This window comes from Psammomys obesus, unplaced genomic scaffold (assembly GCF_907164565.1).
Source record: "Psammomys obesus unplaced genomic scaffold, mPsaObe1.curated_primary_1811, whole genome shotgun sequence".
In the NCBI taxonomy this organism is placed as follows: Eukaryota; Metazoa; Chordata; class Mammalia; order Rodentia; family Muridae; genus Psammomys; species Psammomys obesus.
This window is the reverse complement of record NW_026596039.1, coordinates 6,924,926-6,941,522: the sequence shown is the minus strand read 5'-3', so window position 1 is coordinate 6,941,522 and position 16,597 is coordinate 6,924,926. Positions and strand designations below refer to the sequence as shown.

The 16,597-nt window shown below is 51.0% G+C and overlaps 1 protein-coding gene across 2 annotated transcripts; it reads right to left on the bottom strand.

The window, feature by feature from the left end:
• Window positions 1-3,604: 3,604 nt before the first annotated feature.
• Window positions 3,605-15,168, bottom strand: Scn2b (sodium voltage-gated channel beta subunit 2). Of its 2 annotated transcripts, none has more exons than XM_055622391.1 (4): window positions 14,923-15,168; window positions 7,970-8,136; window positions 7,483-7,693; window positions 3,605-6,739 (listed from the first exon to the last, which is right to left on the bottom strand). In XM_055622391.1, the coding sequence occupies exons 1-4, from the start codon at window positions 14,990-14,992 to the stop codon at window positions 6,540-6,542; spliced, it is 648 nt and encodes a 215-aa protein (XP_055478366.1). In that variant the 5' UTR covers window positions 14,993-15,168; the 3' UTR covers window positions 3,605-6,539. The 2 variants fall into 2 exon arrangements, with proteins under 2 accessions (XP_055478366.1, XP_055478367.1); XM_055622392.1 differs by lacking the exon at window positions 14,923-15,168 and adding an exon at window positions 14,442-14,508.
• Window positions 15,169-16,597: the final 1,429 nt, after the last annotated feature.

Genomic DNA, 16,597 nt, shown 5'->3' with positions numbered 1-16,597 from the left:
TTAAAGACTGTCTAAGGGTACCATCTGATATTTGAATCTTCTTGACGATCCCTCCAAGCTATGCTTAGATACCTTCCGGAATGGAGATCCGGAAAACCTTGGGAAACTCATTGGCTGCACAGCTGACCTCCACTGGATCAATAGCTGCCTCTGCCAGCCAGTCCTAGTGTTTCTCCTTGAGCGGAACAAGGCCAGTGTGATCCGTGTGGCCACCGCCTTCCCCCACCGTGTTTGCCAACAGCTGGGGAGCGCACTTGCCTTCCTGGCTAAGCACACCATTTTCCTCTGCCTTTGTGCTCATGTAGAGGTGGAGGAACCTCTCAGTCTGCTGGGACGAGTGGCTTGTAGACCCAGTTAAGAAGCAGGGGCTGCTGGGGTTGGGATAAATGTTGTTTTGCTAGGACTGTAAGGGATTCCCCTCCCGTGAAATCCCAAGCAGCCAAGCTTAGTGTCCAGGGTCTGTTCGGGTCCCTTCCCCATAGCACCTCCTAGACTTTCAGGGTCATTATTGCCGGGAAGGGGGGAACTGTATCACCAGGTCATCCACTCCCCAATTCTCAGGTCCTCTGTTTTCCCTCCTCCACCCACAGCCTTTCTCTCCCTCTTAGTCTGGGGTCTTTTCTGTCTTATGTGAGAATGGGATTCTTGGCTGATCCCTCTCAATGCCATGTTAGAATCCAAGATATGGGTCTCTGGGTCTCAGGAGCTGGGTCCCTGAAACTTCTCTCCCACTGGTTGAAGCCTCTCTTGAGAGGTGGCTGGCACCTTGGATATGAGAAATGACTGGAACCTTGGGAGATTCAGGGTGAGACTCTGTGAGGAGGAGGGCAAGCCACCAGGGCTCTCTAGAAGAGTTCCTGTAGAGGTCCCAGAAACAGGGACCTTTCTGAGCCCCCGAGGAAACAATGGTGAAGGTGTGAAGGCCAGGAGGCACAATGAGAGCTTGTCCGTCTGTCATCCATGTAGTATGCACCCCCCCAGGCCCTGCTCTGGGTTCCTCCCACCTAAGTGTATGGGTGCCCCCCCCCCGCAGATGGGTCGGAGATCCATAGTCTAAGAAGAGCTGGCATACAAACCAATAAATGGCCAATGAGCATGATGGGATTCCTACTCTGAGAAGCAGAACTAAAGGAAAGTAGCTGTCTTGCCCATGGACATCAGGTCAGCCTGGAGAAGAAAGGCCTGGGCTCTAGCCATGCCATCAGCCTCGACTTCCCTTCTCTGAACTTCTGCTCTGAAAATTGGGCCTTTAAGGGAAGCATGAGCCTCTCCTATACCAATGTAGGCCACTAGAAGGGGGCAGGGCAGGAGCTCGGCTGTCGTGGGCTGCTGTGCTGAGCTGTAGTAGGCCCAGCACTAGATGGGGGCTGTAGGAAGAAAGCATGGCAGTGTTTGAGGCCACTACAAGACCCTCTCTATTCTTGATTCAACATCCAGCCTTAAGGAAATTCTGGTCCTCTGTGTCCTCTTTATGGCATTGAGGAGGCCTGAGGGTGTATTCTGTGGGGCCTCCCCTCTCCGAGGTTGTGAATATCAAATTGCTTGCTCCATTCCTGTGGTCCAGATTCCTATCCCACAAGTAGTCACAAGTATCCCATCAGAATAGTGAAGGAACAGTTTGGTTTGGTCCTCTTAGCCTGGCTGAGGAACTCAGAAAGCCAGTGACCTGACCAATAAGAGCAGGAGATAGGATGAGGGGAGTCTTTTTCCCAAAGGCAACTGGAGCTGTAACCATCCCATCCCATCCAACCCCAAGCAGGTCAAAGACATCAAATTAGGATAAATATCTGAATCCCCACCTCCTCTATAGAAGCCAGGCTCAGTCTGAACCTTCCAAGTATTCTTAGAACAAAAGGTGGTGGAGAATGATGGTGACGTGACTGAGCATCTGGGACCTATGTCCACCCTGAAGGAACCAGACAGACTCCCTAGTGCCTCTTCTACTCAGTCTCTTGCCTCAGTTTCTCTTTTCATCAAAAACAAAGACACCGTCTCTGACATCCCACCCTCAGTAGGACTCAGGGGCTCTAGGGAATAATCACCCTCCTAAACCAAGGTCCTCTGGCTCTGTTGAAGCCAGCCATCTTTGTTTAACAGTGCTGCTTCCTTCCTGGGGTCTCTCTTAGGTAACATCTGTGTCCGTCACAAGCATTAGGGCTGCTAGTCCTGAGATATTCCTGGAATATTCCTGACCACTAACCACCAAGGAGGGTCTCTGCGTCACCAGAGAACAGGCAGAAATATGAGAGGAAAAAATGGTCCATTGCTTATAAATTTTCCTTGATATTCAGAAAGTTTAAGTCCCTAGACAGTGGAGACCCCAGACAGAAGGTTGGCCTTGGTCTTGACGTTGTTTACATATTGAGTTTGTATGTGTATGTGCCTGTGTTTGCCCAGGAGCTGGTTCTCTCTTTGTATCATGTGAGTCCCAGGGATGGAACACAAGTTGGGCTTTGTGCCAAAGCACCTTTAGCCACAGAGCCATCTCACTGGTCCTTAAATGTCTTAAGGCTGATTCAGCACTAGGTAAACAGGATACAGTGATACAAATGCAAATGAGACAGAGGTAACCTGACTTCCCATCTGACATTCCCAACACCCCTCCCCGCCCCCTGCACCCCCTGAAGCTGCACTGGGGCACTCTGACCAGCTGTCACTCTCTCTTTCCAGAATGCAGGGCAGGCATGAGAGCTGTCTGCCTAGTGAGGCACTGTTAAGAATCCAGGAGCAGGAAGGATGGCCCATCTGTCTATGAAAAGAATAGGTGGCATCTTCAGAGCAGTCAGCCTTGGGTGCTTGAGTGTTTGTTGTCTTCGTCCCAGACGTAACTGAAAGTCTCTCCAGCAGTGGGTGCTTGGTCACCTGTCTCAGAGGGCTTACTGTGGAGGGCAGATTCCTCCAGGGGCTGGAAGGACAAATAGATGAAAAGCAAGAGCAGGCCAGGCAGACTACATTCTTCTCTGTAAGGCAAGTGCTTTGAGATTTTTCACACCCATCAGTGTGCATGGCATCATGGCAAAGGAGCTTTAGGCTTCATGTGGGTCTCCTAGTAAGGGGAGCGGGGGCTGTCTCTGACATGGACTTTGTTGCTTGCTTTCATCTGGCTCCCAGCAAAGCCTTCCCCTACCCCAGTCTGCACCCTGGGAAGAAAGCCACCACACCAGAGAGATGTTTGGGGGAGACAGTGTGTTTATTGCAGCCAGTAGATCCAAACAATCAGACAAACTGCTAAAGAAACTCAGCCTGCTCCCAGCAGTCAGGTCACAGAAGGCCATTTGTTTAAGCATCTCTCCCCCTCCCTACCACCAAACAGGACACAGAACCTAGATGTACATAAGCTCTTGCTATGCAGCTGGGTTCTCCCCTAAAAAGCATAAAGAACATTCCATAATGAACCTTTGGTAAATCTACTCGGAAACACTGAGATGTGATTACAGCCCCCCCCACACACACACACAGTGTAATTTTGGGGTGGGCATAGTGAGATGTGTTATATCTGTGTATATAATATATCTCTACCTATATAGAAAGGCTATGTACAGTCGCATCAGCAGCAAGCTTCGATAAAGGAAGACATCAGCAAGAGGCACAGCAAGGCTGTCTATCCTTAAGACACATGTAGGAAAAAAAAAAGTTTTTTTTTTTTTTTTATTTATCACCCGTTCCAACTGCGCCAAGCCATTCCTATGGCCTGGGACTAACTTCTCTGGACCTGGCCAGTATTTCTACCCGTCTATCTGCTTCACTGAATCTTGTAGATATTTAGCAGCCCAGTTTTCCCAAGGAGACCCATAGGGAAACATGGACCCAATCAGCTTTTCCATTTTATAAACGGGGGATAACTGATGAGCCCACAACTGGAGGGGCAGACAGCTATTTCCAAAGCCAGTTCCAAGGCACCACAAGGATTTTCAGTCCTGAAAAATTGTGCTTTGTTCTCATAAACTGAATCCCACGGGTTAAGCCAGCCCGTCTTTCTATGTGGTGGCCCTTAATTGGGAGGCAGAGGCAGAAGGGAAGCATGGAGGGGGCTCTGGGAGGGCAGGAGAGGCAGGAATGGTTGGGAGCACAGTGGTGGGAGCATGCAGCCAGAAGCAAAGCTCAGAGCCCACACTGCAGCAAGCAAGCAGTTTGCTGGCGTAAGCTAGGAAGCAAGCTTGAGCAATGGCTCCTGCAGGAATATCTCACAGTTTCCCGCCCCACCTCACAGAAGCCCCATGTTGTTCCCAAACTCAAGCCCGGAGGCCTTGAAAGAGGGTCTAGGAGGCTCCAAAAGAAAGTGCATGTGAGGGCAAATACCTGAAGAAAAAAAAAAAAAGACCCCAGCTTCAGCTTCTTAAAGAGGCAGCCTGTTAGAAAAACCTTGGGGTATCTCACAAGTAGCCCATCCAAAAGTTATGAGTCTCAGCCAAAGCAAAGCTCCTTGTCAGTGGCCCCTGGAACAAGAGGGCATGTGCAAGGTGACAAAAACTGATAACTCCAAGCTGCAGAACTCTGTACCACTGCCCTTGGTTTCAGATGGCTTGAGGTGCCCACCACTCATCTCTCGATCCCTAGTGGGCTGGCTTGAAGGATAAGCAGTACCCACCTGCTCTGGGCATCCTGGTGGCTTAGGCAGTGTGTTGATTGGCAGTTAGATACTGAGCCAAAGAGATTAGAACTTCCAGAAGGGTTAGATTCACCTTACCCAGGAGTTCTCTGCCTGGTTACCCATCCCCTACTCTGTACCCCACCTACCTGACTGCTGCATCCCTCCCCGTGGTCTCTTCCCTCTTCCTTTTGCACTCTTACTTTCCCAAGACTGTCTTCCTTTTCTCCTCTGGCTCTCTTGTGGAAGCTACAGCTACAGAGGTGGAAGTAGATGCACCAAAAAATTAACCTTGGTCCTACAGTGCAGATCTGGCAGTCCCTGACTCTGTTATGGCTTTGTATGCACCCCTGGCACCCAGCACAGTGCCCGGCATAGAGCCTAGGCTCAATAAATGGTTGTTGAATTGAAGTGAAGGAAGCTGAACCTCCCATCTGCTATCACTGTCTCTTCTGGTTGGCTATCTGATAAGCAGAGGCAAGTATTGGTCCCTGAGACTGTCATGGTCCCGTCTCCACCATTCATTTCCTACCCTGGACAGCTAACTCCCTGAGCTAGTAGGGGCGGAGTTCCTGGGAGGGAGGCAGGGCCAGATGAACCCTACCACCACCATCACACACAAACACCTCTTAGGCCTGAGGTTCTCCCACCAGGAGGCTCTAGTTATTCTAATTGGGGACCAAGGAGCCAGAACCTGGCAATGCTTTCAGCTTCTGTCAGTCATTTGGAACCTCAGCCTCTCCATCTCTAGGAGGCTCTGGGCTAGTTCTCTTCTGAGCACCTCCCAACACTGCGCTCTCTGATTAGCCATTTCCACCCTGCCTTCCTCCTCATCTCTGGACTTCAACAAGTTCCTTACAAGATAATAAAACGGCAGTGAAAGTTGGCGTCCCATGAGGGCGACTTTCTCCCCTACAAAGGGAGTTCTGGGGGCGGGGCTCAAAGGCTCTTCCTGCAGGATCTCACATTTCCTTCCAGCTTTCTCTTTTTTATTTCTTGCCAAAAGCCAGATGGAAACCCTGCCAAGGGCAACCAGAAACCCCCAAACTAAAGCCCTGTAGGAAGGTGCCCCCAATACCAGCCCAACCCACCCTAGTTCTGAGTCTGGGTGCTGTTGGCTGAAGCCAAAGTGACCATCTTGTAGGAGAAGGCAGCCAGTATGCAACGAAACCCTCACCCACACTCCTCAGTCCCCCAGCAGACTTCAATTCGGGTCTCCTGATGGAGGGCAAGGTCTGATCCTACCCGATGCCACTTTTCCAGTACTGCTCCTGCCAGCATCCCCAAAGGAGCAGTAGTCAACAGTGAACCAGAGCCTCTCTGGAAGCGGCTAGTGATAGAAATGAGGCCAGAACAGAGTCCTCTGGGCCAAGGCTCGTGACCAGGAATGTGTCAGCCCTGGCTTTCTTTTAGTGCTCTGGAAATGCACAGTCACGTTTTTAAAGAATGCCCCCGCAAATGGTAGGACCCCACTTTCATCCCCAGCCTGATGGCTGTTCTGGGCTGGGAGTAGCCAGAGGAACACAGCAAAGCCACCATGAGTCCTTCCCATGGCGCCTCTGGTCAGCACAGAACCACCACACATACGCTGCCACCCCCACAGTTTAAACTGACACCAGACCAAACCCTAGACAAGATGGGAAGCTGATCTCTTCTCCCATTATCCTCCCTCCCCCATCCTGCCTTTGGGACCACACACGTGTGTCTTTCTTCCTCAAAGACTGACAGGCTGGAGCCCTTCTCAGTTCTCCCTGGGACACCTAGGCAGTTTTCAAATGGAAGGGAGGGAGGTCACCCTTGGTATGGGGGTGGGGGATGGGAAGTGAGGCCCCAGATCTGGGGTCCTATTCAAGAGAAGCACACCAAGAGAGAGCAGGCAGGGTCACACTGGATAGGGCAAGAGAGTGATAGGAGACAGGACATGGGGAGGGGCTTCAGGGCAGGCTGCCAGTTACTTGGCACCGTCTTCCGCGTTGCCCTCGCCATCCGTCTTGCCCTCCTCCTCAGTCTTCAGGTCATCTGTGCTCAGCTTCTGTTCTTTTTTCCTTCTCACACACTTGACCACCATCAGCACCAAGATGACCACAGCCAGGAAGCCCCCGACGGAGGCACCCACAATGACTGCCACCGTGGAGTCCCGCTCTGGAGGCACTGGGGGAAAGGAAGCAGAAATCATGGAGCTGGGGGAAACTTCCTCTGCTGCCACTGCTCTTCAAAATATGAGGGGTCTGATCTGACCCTTCTCCAGGACAGGGCACCAGCCAAATTCACAGCAACCTAGACCACTGACCTCGAAGTGTCCCTACCCTCACGTCTCCTCAAAAAGCCTCTCCACCCCCGGAATGGAATATTTAAAATAGACTTTGAGATTAGATCTAAATTAGATTGTAGACATTAGGAATTGGGAAGCTGGGCATGGCGGTGCACGCCTGTAATCCCAGCACTTGGAAGGCAGAGGCAGGTGGATAGCTGTGAGTTTGAGGCCAGCCTGGTCTACAAAGCAAGTCCAGGGTAGCCAAGGCTACATAGAGAGACCCTGTCTCAATTAAAAAAAAAAAAAGAATGAATGAATAAAAGAAACAAACAAACAAACAAAGAATGAAAAAAAAAAAGAAATGCTCTTGAGCCTCAGTTTCCTCATCCATACAGTGGGCATAAGAGCTCGCCTCTCAGTGGGTTCTGTGTAGATGAAATGAGGTAAAGCCTATGAGAGCTATTGCTATTAAGGTTATGATCATGGCTGACTTGTTCCTTCAAGGACCAGAGGGAAGGCATTGATATCTTCCATCAGTACCAGCACCTGAAGATGAGATGGGGTCACAGCCTTCCTGAAGTGCCCTGAGCTACACTGTGGAGAAGGGGCAGTGTCTCTTCAGCAGCCCGGTCACTCTTACCTTCTAGAAGGACCTGCAGGTAGATCTTGCCGTGGCCACGGTGGCGGTCAGGTGGGTTGGTGATGTAGCAGTTGTAAATGCCTTCATCTTCTAGCTGCACATTCTTTAGTGTCACTGACACGTCGTACTTACTGGGGTTCCCTGAGAACTCCACACGATCTCCAAAACGCTCCAACTTCAGGTTAATGATCTTCATTCGGAACTGGAGGAACTGGGGGCAGGTATAGAGAGCGTGGGCAGCTGGGTGAACAAGGAGCTATGAGAATCACGGGGACCACCCTCTCCCATTGCTTCTCTTTTTCCACAGGGAAAGAAAGGGGGTTAGCCTCAGAAGGGTCATCCAGTTGTGACATCATGCCCTCTGTTTCAGACAGCCCACCCAGAGTCCTCTGGGGCCCTGGGTCAAAGCAGGAGTAGGGATGGGAGTGCTGGGCTTCGTGCTTTGGGGCTCCTGTTTCCCTCCACCTCCTCCTCCACCAGGACTTACCATCTCCTCCGAGCAGTTATTACACTCCTGGTAAGTCCAGTTCAAAGAGAACTGCTTGTGGTTCACGGTGTAGCAGGAGTTGAAGGTACAGGGCAGGCGTGTGTCAGACCCATTGAGGACACTGAGAGTACTGGGGACTGTGACCTCCATGCTCCGCCCCGGGGGCACTGCAGATGAAACCACAACCTGATGAGGATGTTTGGTGACAGAGGTGGAAGGTTTCAACCCTTCCATGGCCAGCCAGCGAGGAGCAAAGGCAGAGAGGCAGAGCAGAGTTAGGGGCTGATAGTCTGGGCTCCTCTCAGCTGCGGCTGGGAAGGCAAAGCACATGATGGACACCAGATGTGGTCCTTAAGAGGAAAGGGGGGACCAAACAGGTATAGAACAGAGCCACAGAGCCATCAAACTGCCTACCAGGCCAAGGACAGCCAAGTTTGGCCTCAGCCTTTTCTAAGTCCACTTAGAAAAGTAGACTTGCGTCTCTACTTGTCCCTACCAACCCCAATGCCACTTCCCTGCCAGAGGCTTCACTGGCCTTGCCTCAGTTTCCCCTTCTTCTCCAGCCACTTCAGATCATCTATGTGGTGTCAAAGCCCCTCCAAAGGAAGCGTCAGTGTCTCCAAGGGGCATGCCTGGCACAAGCACTAACATCCCCAGACAAAAAAAAAAAGGATAGACAGCTGAGGAGTTGCCTATCGGCCTATGGCGATGACCTCCTCTTTGGGAAAAGTCATCCTGGAAAGACTATGGCAAAAAGCTGGTTCAAGCTGGCAGGTGGCAGGGTGGGAACGGAAATCTCTTTCAAGTCCTGTATGAGGCACCAGACGTGGATCAGGCCTGATGCTGCAACTGAGAAAAGTGCCACCAGGGTCCTCTAAGCAAAGAAGAGCTGAGGGAAGACAGGTGGGCTGCCCTTACAGAGCAGTAGCTCAGGGGTAGAGCTACTGCTCAGGTCAAACCCTCCGCAGTGACATTCAGCATCATTCTATCATTCATTTTCATTCTTTACTTTGTGATTTTTTTTTTGGGGGGGGGTGGTGTTAGTGGTGGGTTTTTTGTTTGTTTGTTTGTTTGTTTGTTCTGTGTTTTGTTTTTATTCAGGGGTGGAAGGGTCTGGCGGGCCTCCTTCTGCAGCCCAGGCTGTCCTTGAACCAGCCATGTAGACAAGGATGGCCTTGAACTTCTGACTCACCCACCACCCCTGGGATTACAAGAGTGCACCGCACCACCCAGTTTATTCCGTGCTAGGGACCAAATAGAAGACTTCATGCATGGTAGGCGGGCACTCCTCCAACAGAACCACATCCCTACTAAATATATGTAAACTATCTACTGTGTGCCAGGTGGTTAGTCTTAGGTCCTGGGAGTTGTCACTAGAGGGAGGGGGGAGTCACTGCATTGTGGGGCTTGTGTTCTGCTGAGGGGCCATACAGTGACAACAACTAAAATAAAAATGTGGCTGTCTGGAGTGTTACATAACAGGGGCTTTATAAGGATTGCTGTACGGCAGAGGGGAGCTGTTTGCAGCACGGTCAGAGGACAAAGCTCTGAGAGAGTGATATTCAGGCATCATCTAACTCAAGAGAAGGGAGGAGCCATTTTCGGAATATCAAGGGCCTCATTCCAATGGTTGGGTTGATCTTCACACAGCTGGGAAAGAACAAGACATGGTAAGACCTGAGGTCAACGTTGGCCATGGGCCAGGCCAAGGGGTAGAATATGGGGTGATTCCAGGGAGCTCAAAGATGGGCTGTGGTTCCCGGGATGCCTGCTGGGTGAAACATGCCCCTCCCCACCACCTCACTTAGGTTCCATTCCAGCTCTAGCCTCGAAGATGATCAATTGAGAAACGTAGGCAGACGCCTTCACCTCCCTGTGCCTCAGCCTCCTCCTCCAGAAAACCTAGCTCATGACACTGTCGATGGGTGGTTACACTGACTAAAATAAGTGCTAGGTGTTCAGCAAATGGAGGCTGTAATTAACCTCCTTCTCCTTAAGTTCTGCTTTGGAACTTAAAGAGAAAGAGCTTAAAAGGTGAGGTGGGGGGGGGTCTCTAGGTCTGACGGTACCTTGGAGACTGACCCCTTCGCTTGGACTCCCCTCCCCACCCTCAGATCTAGCTAAGGAGCCAGCTTGTGGGATCCTGGTTTCCTCACAAATCTGCTGGCCCCACCTCCAGAAGCAGGGCACGGCTGCCTGCAAACAGAAAAGCCAGGCCTGTGCAGAGTGTCCTTCTGCTCAGCACATCCCCACAAAGGGCCTGAAAAGCTCAGAACTTAAGGACAGGAAGACTGCCGGGCCTGGAAATCCCCCCAAAGCCCTGCCTATGTGGCAGACCTATGGACCTCACCTGCAGGGCCAATGACTCCAGAATGCTCACCAGGGGAACACCAGCTGGGAAAGCTGATGGGGCTTCTCCCAAGAGGAACAAAGCCCAGCTGACTCTCTGCTCTTGCACTTTCATATAGAGTCTAAAAGTACCTGGCATGGTGCCAAGGAAGGAGGACGTGTGCAGAAAATATTAATGCCACCCCCACACTGCAGAGGCTGAAAAATCTGAGGAAAAGAACTGACAGAGGCTTGTCCCCAGTTTACCTTCTATGCTGGGCATCCCATCCCTCCAGGCCCCTCCCTTGAAAGGGCTTCCACCTTCCAAGCTCTCCCCCCTCACCCCCAAAATGCTCTGTAAAACTAGCTGGCTCTATAAAGTCCACCCTCCTCCACCTGTCCCACTCCAGCAGCTGAACTTGAATGTCACTTCACATCTCCCTCATCTAGAAGGAGCCAGCCTGCCGCTATGTCAGGTCGCAGAGCTGCAAGGGGAGCCAGAGGCGCGCTTTTTTTTTTTTCCCCAAGCTGATGGCAGGGGAAAGGGGAAGGTGCAATGCGGGTTAAGAGGCACCAGACGGGATTTGTGTGCCCTCTAGTGGTCATGTATGTGAACGCTCAAGTCCCATCAGCAGAGAAGAAAGTGGGGAGGGAGCCCCGAACTAAAGAAAGCCAGAGCAAAGAGGACCTCCAGAGTTGTAGCTCTAGTGCCATCCTCTTGCCCGTGAGAAAAGAGGGGCTTTGAGACACACCCTGAGAACAAGGACAAGCCAAAGCCAGGAAGATGGCGCTCATCTTCTGGTCCAAGAGTCACCCCCCCTCCCCCCCCCCCACACCGCCACTGCCACCACCACCTCATGAGAATCTCAGGGGTGCCAGGCTGAGGCCTGAACCTCCCACCAGTTTAGGCTCTCACTAAGTTCAGGAAAGCATTGGTCGAAGCCAGAGCTGAGAAGATCCTGGTGCATCTGTAAAATAGATGGGCCCCAGGCACCCACCGCGCTGCAGACATCTCAGTGTTCCCTAGAAACCTCGCTGAGGGCACAGAACCATCAAGCATTATTGCCGGTCAGGTCACTTTTGGCCGAAGAAATAAGGCGCGAAGAAGTAAAGTGACTAGCCCAACTTCACACCCAGGAACTAATGGGACTAGAACCTGAATCCATGCCACCTGGCTGCAGACAAGGCTGAGGTGAGGAGCCGGAGCTGGGCAGGGTGTTATTGTCATTTCAGGGTGGACACCCACTGTTCTCCCAGACCACTTGTGCAGAGACCCTGCAACCGGGCTCATGTGCCAAACACTCTCTTCTAAAGACTGGAAGTAAATTCCCTTTGCTCCTCCTTCTAGCCCTAAAGCAATCTATAAGTTTGTTTTATTCTTGAGAAAAGAAAAAGAAAACGAGGGAGGGAAGGAGGGAAAAGAGGAGGAAGAGGAGAGGGGACATTTAGCCTCCCAGGCTAATGTGACAACTAACCCCACCTCCTCTCCTGCCTTTCTGCTCAGATCCTCCTGCCCAGGTCTCCTCCACAGGCAGCTAGAACCAAGCTACAATCATGTGCCCTGGCCTTTTCCCATCTGGGACCCAGCCTCATCACAGCCTCATCTCCTGCCAGACCTCATCCCTCACATGACTGTCTTCTTCCTTCCTCCCGCCAGGCCCTGATCATGTTTTATTGTCTGTTGTTTTTGTTTTGCTTTGCTTTGTTTTGTTTGGGGGGAGGGGGTTGGCTTTGGTTTTTGGTTAGTTTTTTGTTTTTGTCTTGTTTGCTTTAGGTTGAGACGTTTGTTCACCTTCCTCCCTGGAGTGCTTCTCCATAAACCCCAAACCCCACTCATAAGGTGCAGCTTGGCAACATCTTCCCTGGAGTCTGGTCCTCTCCCAGCCAGGTTCCTATTTCTTCTAGTAACTTAGGGGCCAAGTGACGGGGAGTGCTCAAGACTGGGACTCTTGAGCTCTTAGGCAAGACCCTTAGCCTTCCAGAGCTGCCATGTCCTCACCTGTAGTATAGGGGGCACCCTTCTGAGGCTATTGGGACAATTAAATAACTTGTTGTATGTGCATAGCCCAGCACAGTGCCTGGCACACAGCTGTTGGCAAAGGCGACTTCTAGCATTAGCACATACAATGCTGAGTTGTTGTTTATGTTCCTGGGCCTCTCAAGAGGCTCTGGTGAACTCCTTCTCATTCGCTGCATCCAGAAAGGCATCTAGCACATAGTAAGTGCTCAGTGATGATTGTTGCCGAGGTTGGGAGAGGTGGGGAGGAGGCTTCCTCCTCCTTCTCTAGGTACTGCCCTTAGCAGCAGAGTGTGCGGTTGGACTGAGTGAGGCCACGCTCCACTCTCTAGGCTCCCTCAAATACAGTCCAGACCTCGAAGGGCAGGCCAGAGGCTGAAGAACTGATGGTCTTGAGAAGCACTCTGGGAATATATGCTTACCACCTTTACAGCCACCCCCACGTGCCCTGTCCCTGATACTCTGCCCCACCTAATATCGTGGCCTCCGTCCATCCCGGTGACCAGCGCAACTCCAGCCACCCACGTTCCCTTGCCAAGAGTATGAGCTGCCAGAGGCATGTCTCTGCGCAGCTTCAAGCTTTCCACTCTCACAGGCCTGTTGAAACACCTGCTTCTTTCTGTTCCCCCTTGCAGCCCTCATGAACAGGCCTCTGCATCTCCCTCAAGCCCAGGTTGGCTGCCAGGGCCCCTGGCCTTGTCCACTTAGATATGGCTGCCACAAACAGCCTCCCCCCTGCATGAGGCTGTGGCTAACTCCTGAGAGGACACTCTGTTTGTTGTTGTTGTTTTGTTTTGTTGTGCAGATCACTCATCCACTCTCTGAGCCCGCATTTGAGACAGCTCACCCACCAGTCTAATGCTAAACAGAGCAGTACCATTTCCTGACCTCTGGGGGCAGTAGGTCCCAATATTAAAAGAGAATGTGGTAAATCAGGCACGTGGGAGTTCAAATCTCAGCCCACTTATGCTAGTCACATGACCTGATTGAATAAATTACTTAACTTCTCCATGCCTCTGTTTCCGCCCTAGAACATGAATAGAATCATAGTATCTGCCTCAAATAACTGCTGTGAGGGCTAAACAAAATATGCCATGCCAGGGCTCCTGGGAAGCGTTCAGAAAGGTCTGTCCCTGTTAGTCCCTGCTGTGCATCAGGTCACAAGCTCACCAAGCAAGAGACAGTCTCCAGTCACCCATGAGAGAAGTGGTGCTCAGGGTGGGTAGCATCCGACCCATGGTTATGAAGTAAAGAACAAAGGTAGCTTTAAGCTTCAGTCCAATCCCACGGGAAGGAAGATGTTAGGTTCTTACTGTGCAGGCTACCAGGGCTGCTTCATGTCTCTGCCTAGAGCTGTGGCCCAGTACCCAGCATGGGGGAGAGAGAGAGAGAGAGAGAGAACCTAGCACAGCAAGAGAGGCAGAGACAGTCAGTCAGATAGAGACACAGAGAGACAGAGATTGAGAGTTTGTAATGGAGCATATTCCCACCTATGATCCTTAGATTTGACCCCTGGGCACCGCTGAGGGAGTTTTAAGAGCAAGAATAAAACCACCAATGGGGCAGGTTTAGACCCCAGCATGGTGGCATTTGTCTATAATCCCAGCACCCAGGAGGAGACAGAGACAGGAGAATCACTGAAAGTTCGAGGCCAGCCAAGACTACAAAGTAAGACTTATCTGGGAATGGGGGGGGAGAGGGCAGAGTGGGAGGGTGCACACTTACAAAAAAGCTTCCAAGCCACCTGCCTAGCATGAAGTTTCTGGTGTTCAAATATGAACTTGGTTAGGGACCGTATGACTGGGTGGTCTGCAAGGCTGGGGTGGACCATTCTAAGACTGGTTTTAAAAGACCAAACCATGCCCCTCCATAGGTTCCCTGTGTATATTTTTCTCCTTTTCCCTGGATCCTGGACACCTGACCTCTCCTCCCTTCTAGCCAGCCCACGCCAAGGGTGCCTGCTCCCACAGCAGCTGCTCTGGGGTCTCTCCTCCCAACCCAGAGCCCACCCGCAAACGTGATCCCCGCATCCTCCCACACATCCCAACCCACTGGTGGGACAGACTCAACTCTCTGCCCCCCAACTCTCCAGAGAGCACTGTCTCCTTCCTAACCCTCTAAACCCACCGGATTCCGGGGAACGGGGCTCTCGAAAGAGACTTTTAAGATAAGCCGGCAACTCCTAACGAGCTCTCATCGGAAACAGCTAAAAATGAAAATAATAACAACACTAATACTACTAATAATGATGATAATAACCCTGAAGAGACTGCAGAGCAGCCTCGCTCCACCCCACCCCCACATAACTCTACTTCAGGGAAATCCAAAGTGGGGGAAGAAGGAAAAAAAAAAAAAAAAAACCTCTTGATAATTGTGATCATTTTCATCCCCAAGCAACACTCACCGCCCCCTACCCCCAGTCAATATTTATATGACCAAGTAGTCCAGCATCCTGCAGTCCCGGCTGTCCCGATGCCCAGCACGCCCCTTCCCAAGGACACTGAGGGAAACACTCCCGCTCTTCCTTCCCACCTGCCCCCTGCCCCCCTCTTCCAGCTGCAGCTGCGCTTCTGACCCTTAAGAGCATGCAGATGTGGTTCTAACTTACCCAAAGAGAAAAACAGACTGAGCCCCGTGAGACTGAAGGCAGGGCGAGGTAGCCAGGCATCCCTGTGCATTTTCAGAGACTGTGATGTTAGGCGGGTGGGCTATGGGAGAGGGTGATTGAGGGACCAAGGACCACAAGGGAGGAATGGTTAGATGCTAAAAAAGAAAATGCACGGATGTACTTCAAATACACATACAACATTAAGGAAGCTTTATTTCCATCTCTCTAATATGGCCGACTTGTATGTGGCTGCTAAAAAGAGAGGGGGGTGGTGTGTAAGGGAAAAGGAGAAAAAGGGGGATGGAGTAAATATTGTGGTTGGTGGATTTCAGAAAGCAGGTGGGAGGGCATAAAAAGATATTCCTGGAAGAAATTAAGTTGCCAGAAAATTTTACCCTCTAAACTCAGAACTATATCAAATCTTGCCTTTCTACTGCACTAGAAATGATTTTTAGAATTTGAAAATTGTTAGGGAAATCTAGGTGAGGTGGTACATGCCTGCAGTCCTAGGGAAGCAAAGGCAGGGTTGCCATCAGTTCAAAGTCAGCCTAGGCTGCAAAACAGGAAAGGGGAGGGAGGGAAGGAAGGAGGGAGGAAAAGCTAACAAGAGAGAAAGAAAAACTGTTTATGTCAAAGGGCTGTAAGGAAGTTCTTTTTGTCATTTAAAAATACCCCAAAGGCCAGTGAGATGATTCAATGGGAGAAGGTGGCTGCAGCCACTGTCAAGCCTGAGTTTGATCTCCTGGAACACACCTGGTGGAGGGAGAGAACGAATCCCTGCAAGTTGTAATCTAACCTCAACACACAGGAGTGGCACCTGTGTGGCCACATGCGCTCTCTCTCTCTCTCTCTCTCTCTCTCATACACACACACAGAGGAGGGAGAGGATAGATGGATGGATAGACAGACAGATAGATGTAAAAACATTCCTTCTCAAGGAAAGGGTTGCTTTGCATTGTTGGGGTTTGGGGAAGCAGGCAGGAGGTTCTCAGAAAGCAGTGACTTCCTCATTGCTCTAGCATTTCCACAGAAAACAGAACATGTCAGAGCAGGCTGATGTGCAAACACCTAAGAGGCTTTTACAAGAGAACATGAACCTTTGAGCGACCCTGATCCTAACACATCAACAGGAAAGGGGCATCTTTTGAGGCAACAGGGTCAGGGAGTAAATATAAAGGAGGCATTGATCACGGCCAGGGAGAACCTCTAGTGTTGGTGGGTGTCGTGATGACAGAGGTTTTGTGTTTTTAACACCCTTACCTATTAGAGATACAATTACAGGAGAAATGGTGGCTGAAATAGACTGTGCACAGATGAGAGCCTTGGGTAAGGTCGCCGTGCTCCCAGACAATTTGTGACGTCAGGGGTACAGTTGGCTTGAGTGTGTGTTTGAAACTTGTTATTTCAAAGGAGGAAAAAGAAAATACAGGCTACCCCAAGTAGAAGAATGTGGGACAGAGGCAGCCCTAAGCGAAGAAGGGGACTAAGTCACCAGCACCACAGGGTCTTACACAGCAACCATCACTTAGCTATGCCCAGTGAGGAATCATGATTTCATCTTAACTCCAGGTCCAATTTACACGGGATGGTTCAGGGCCAGGACTCAAACCCAGCTCAGCTCTTTGACACACACACACACACACACACACACACACACACACACACACACACACAC

Excerpts from the sequence above, each read along its gene's own strand:
- Scn2b (XM_055622391.1), bottom strand. The coding sequence starts at position 14,992 with ATGCACAGGGATGCCTGGCTACCTCGCCCTGCCTTCAGTCTCACGGGG. Across the intron at positions 7,694-7,969 it reads ATAACTGCTCGGAGGAGATG|TTCCTCCAGTTCCGAATGAA; the intron begins GTAAGTCCTGGT and ends ACCTGCCCCCAG. Across the intron at positions 6,740-7,482 it reads CCTGCAGGTCCTTCTAGAAG|TGCCTCCAGAGCGGGACTCC; the intron begins GTAAGAGTGACC and ends CCTTTCCCCCAG.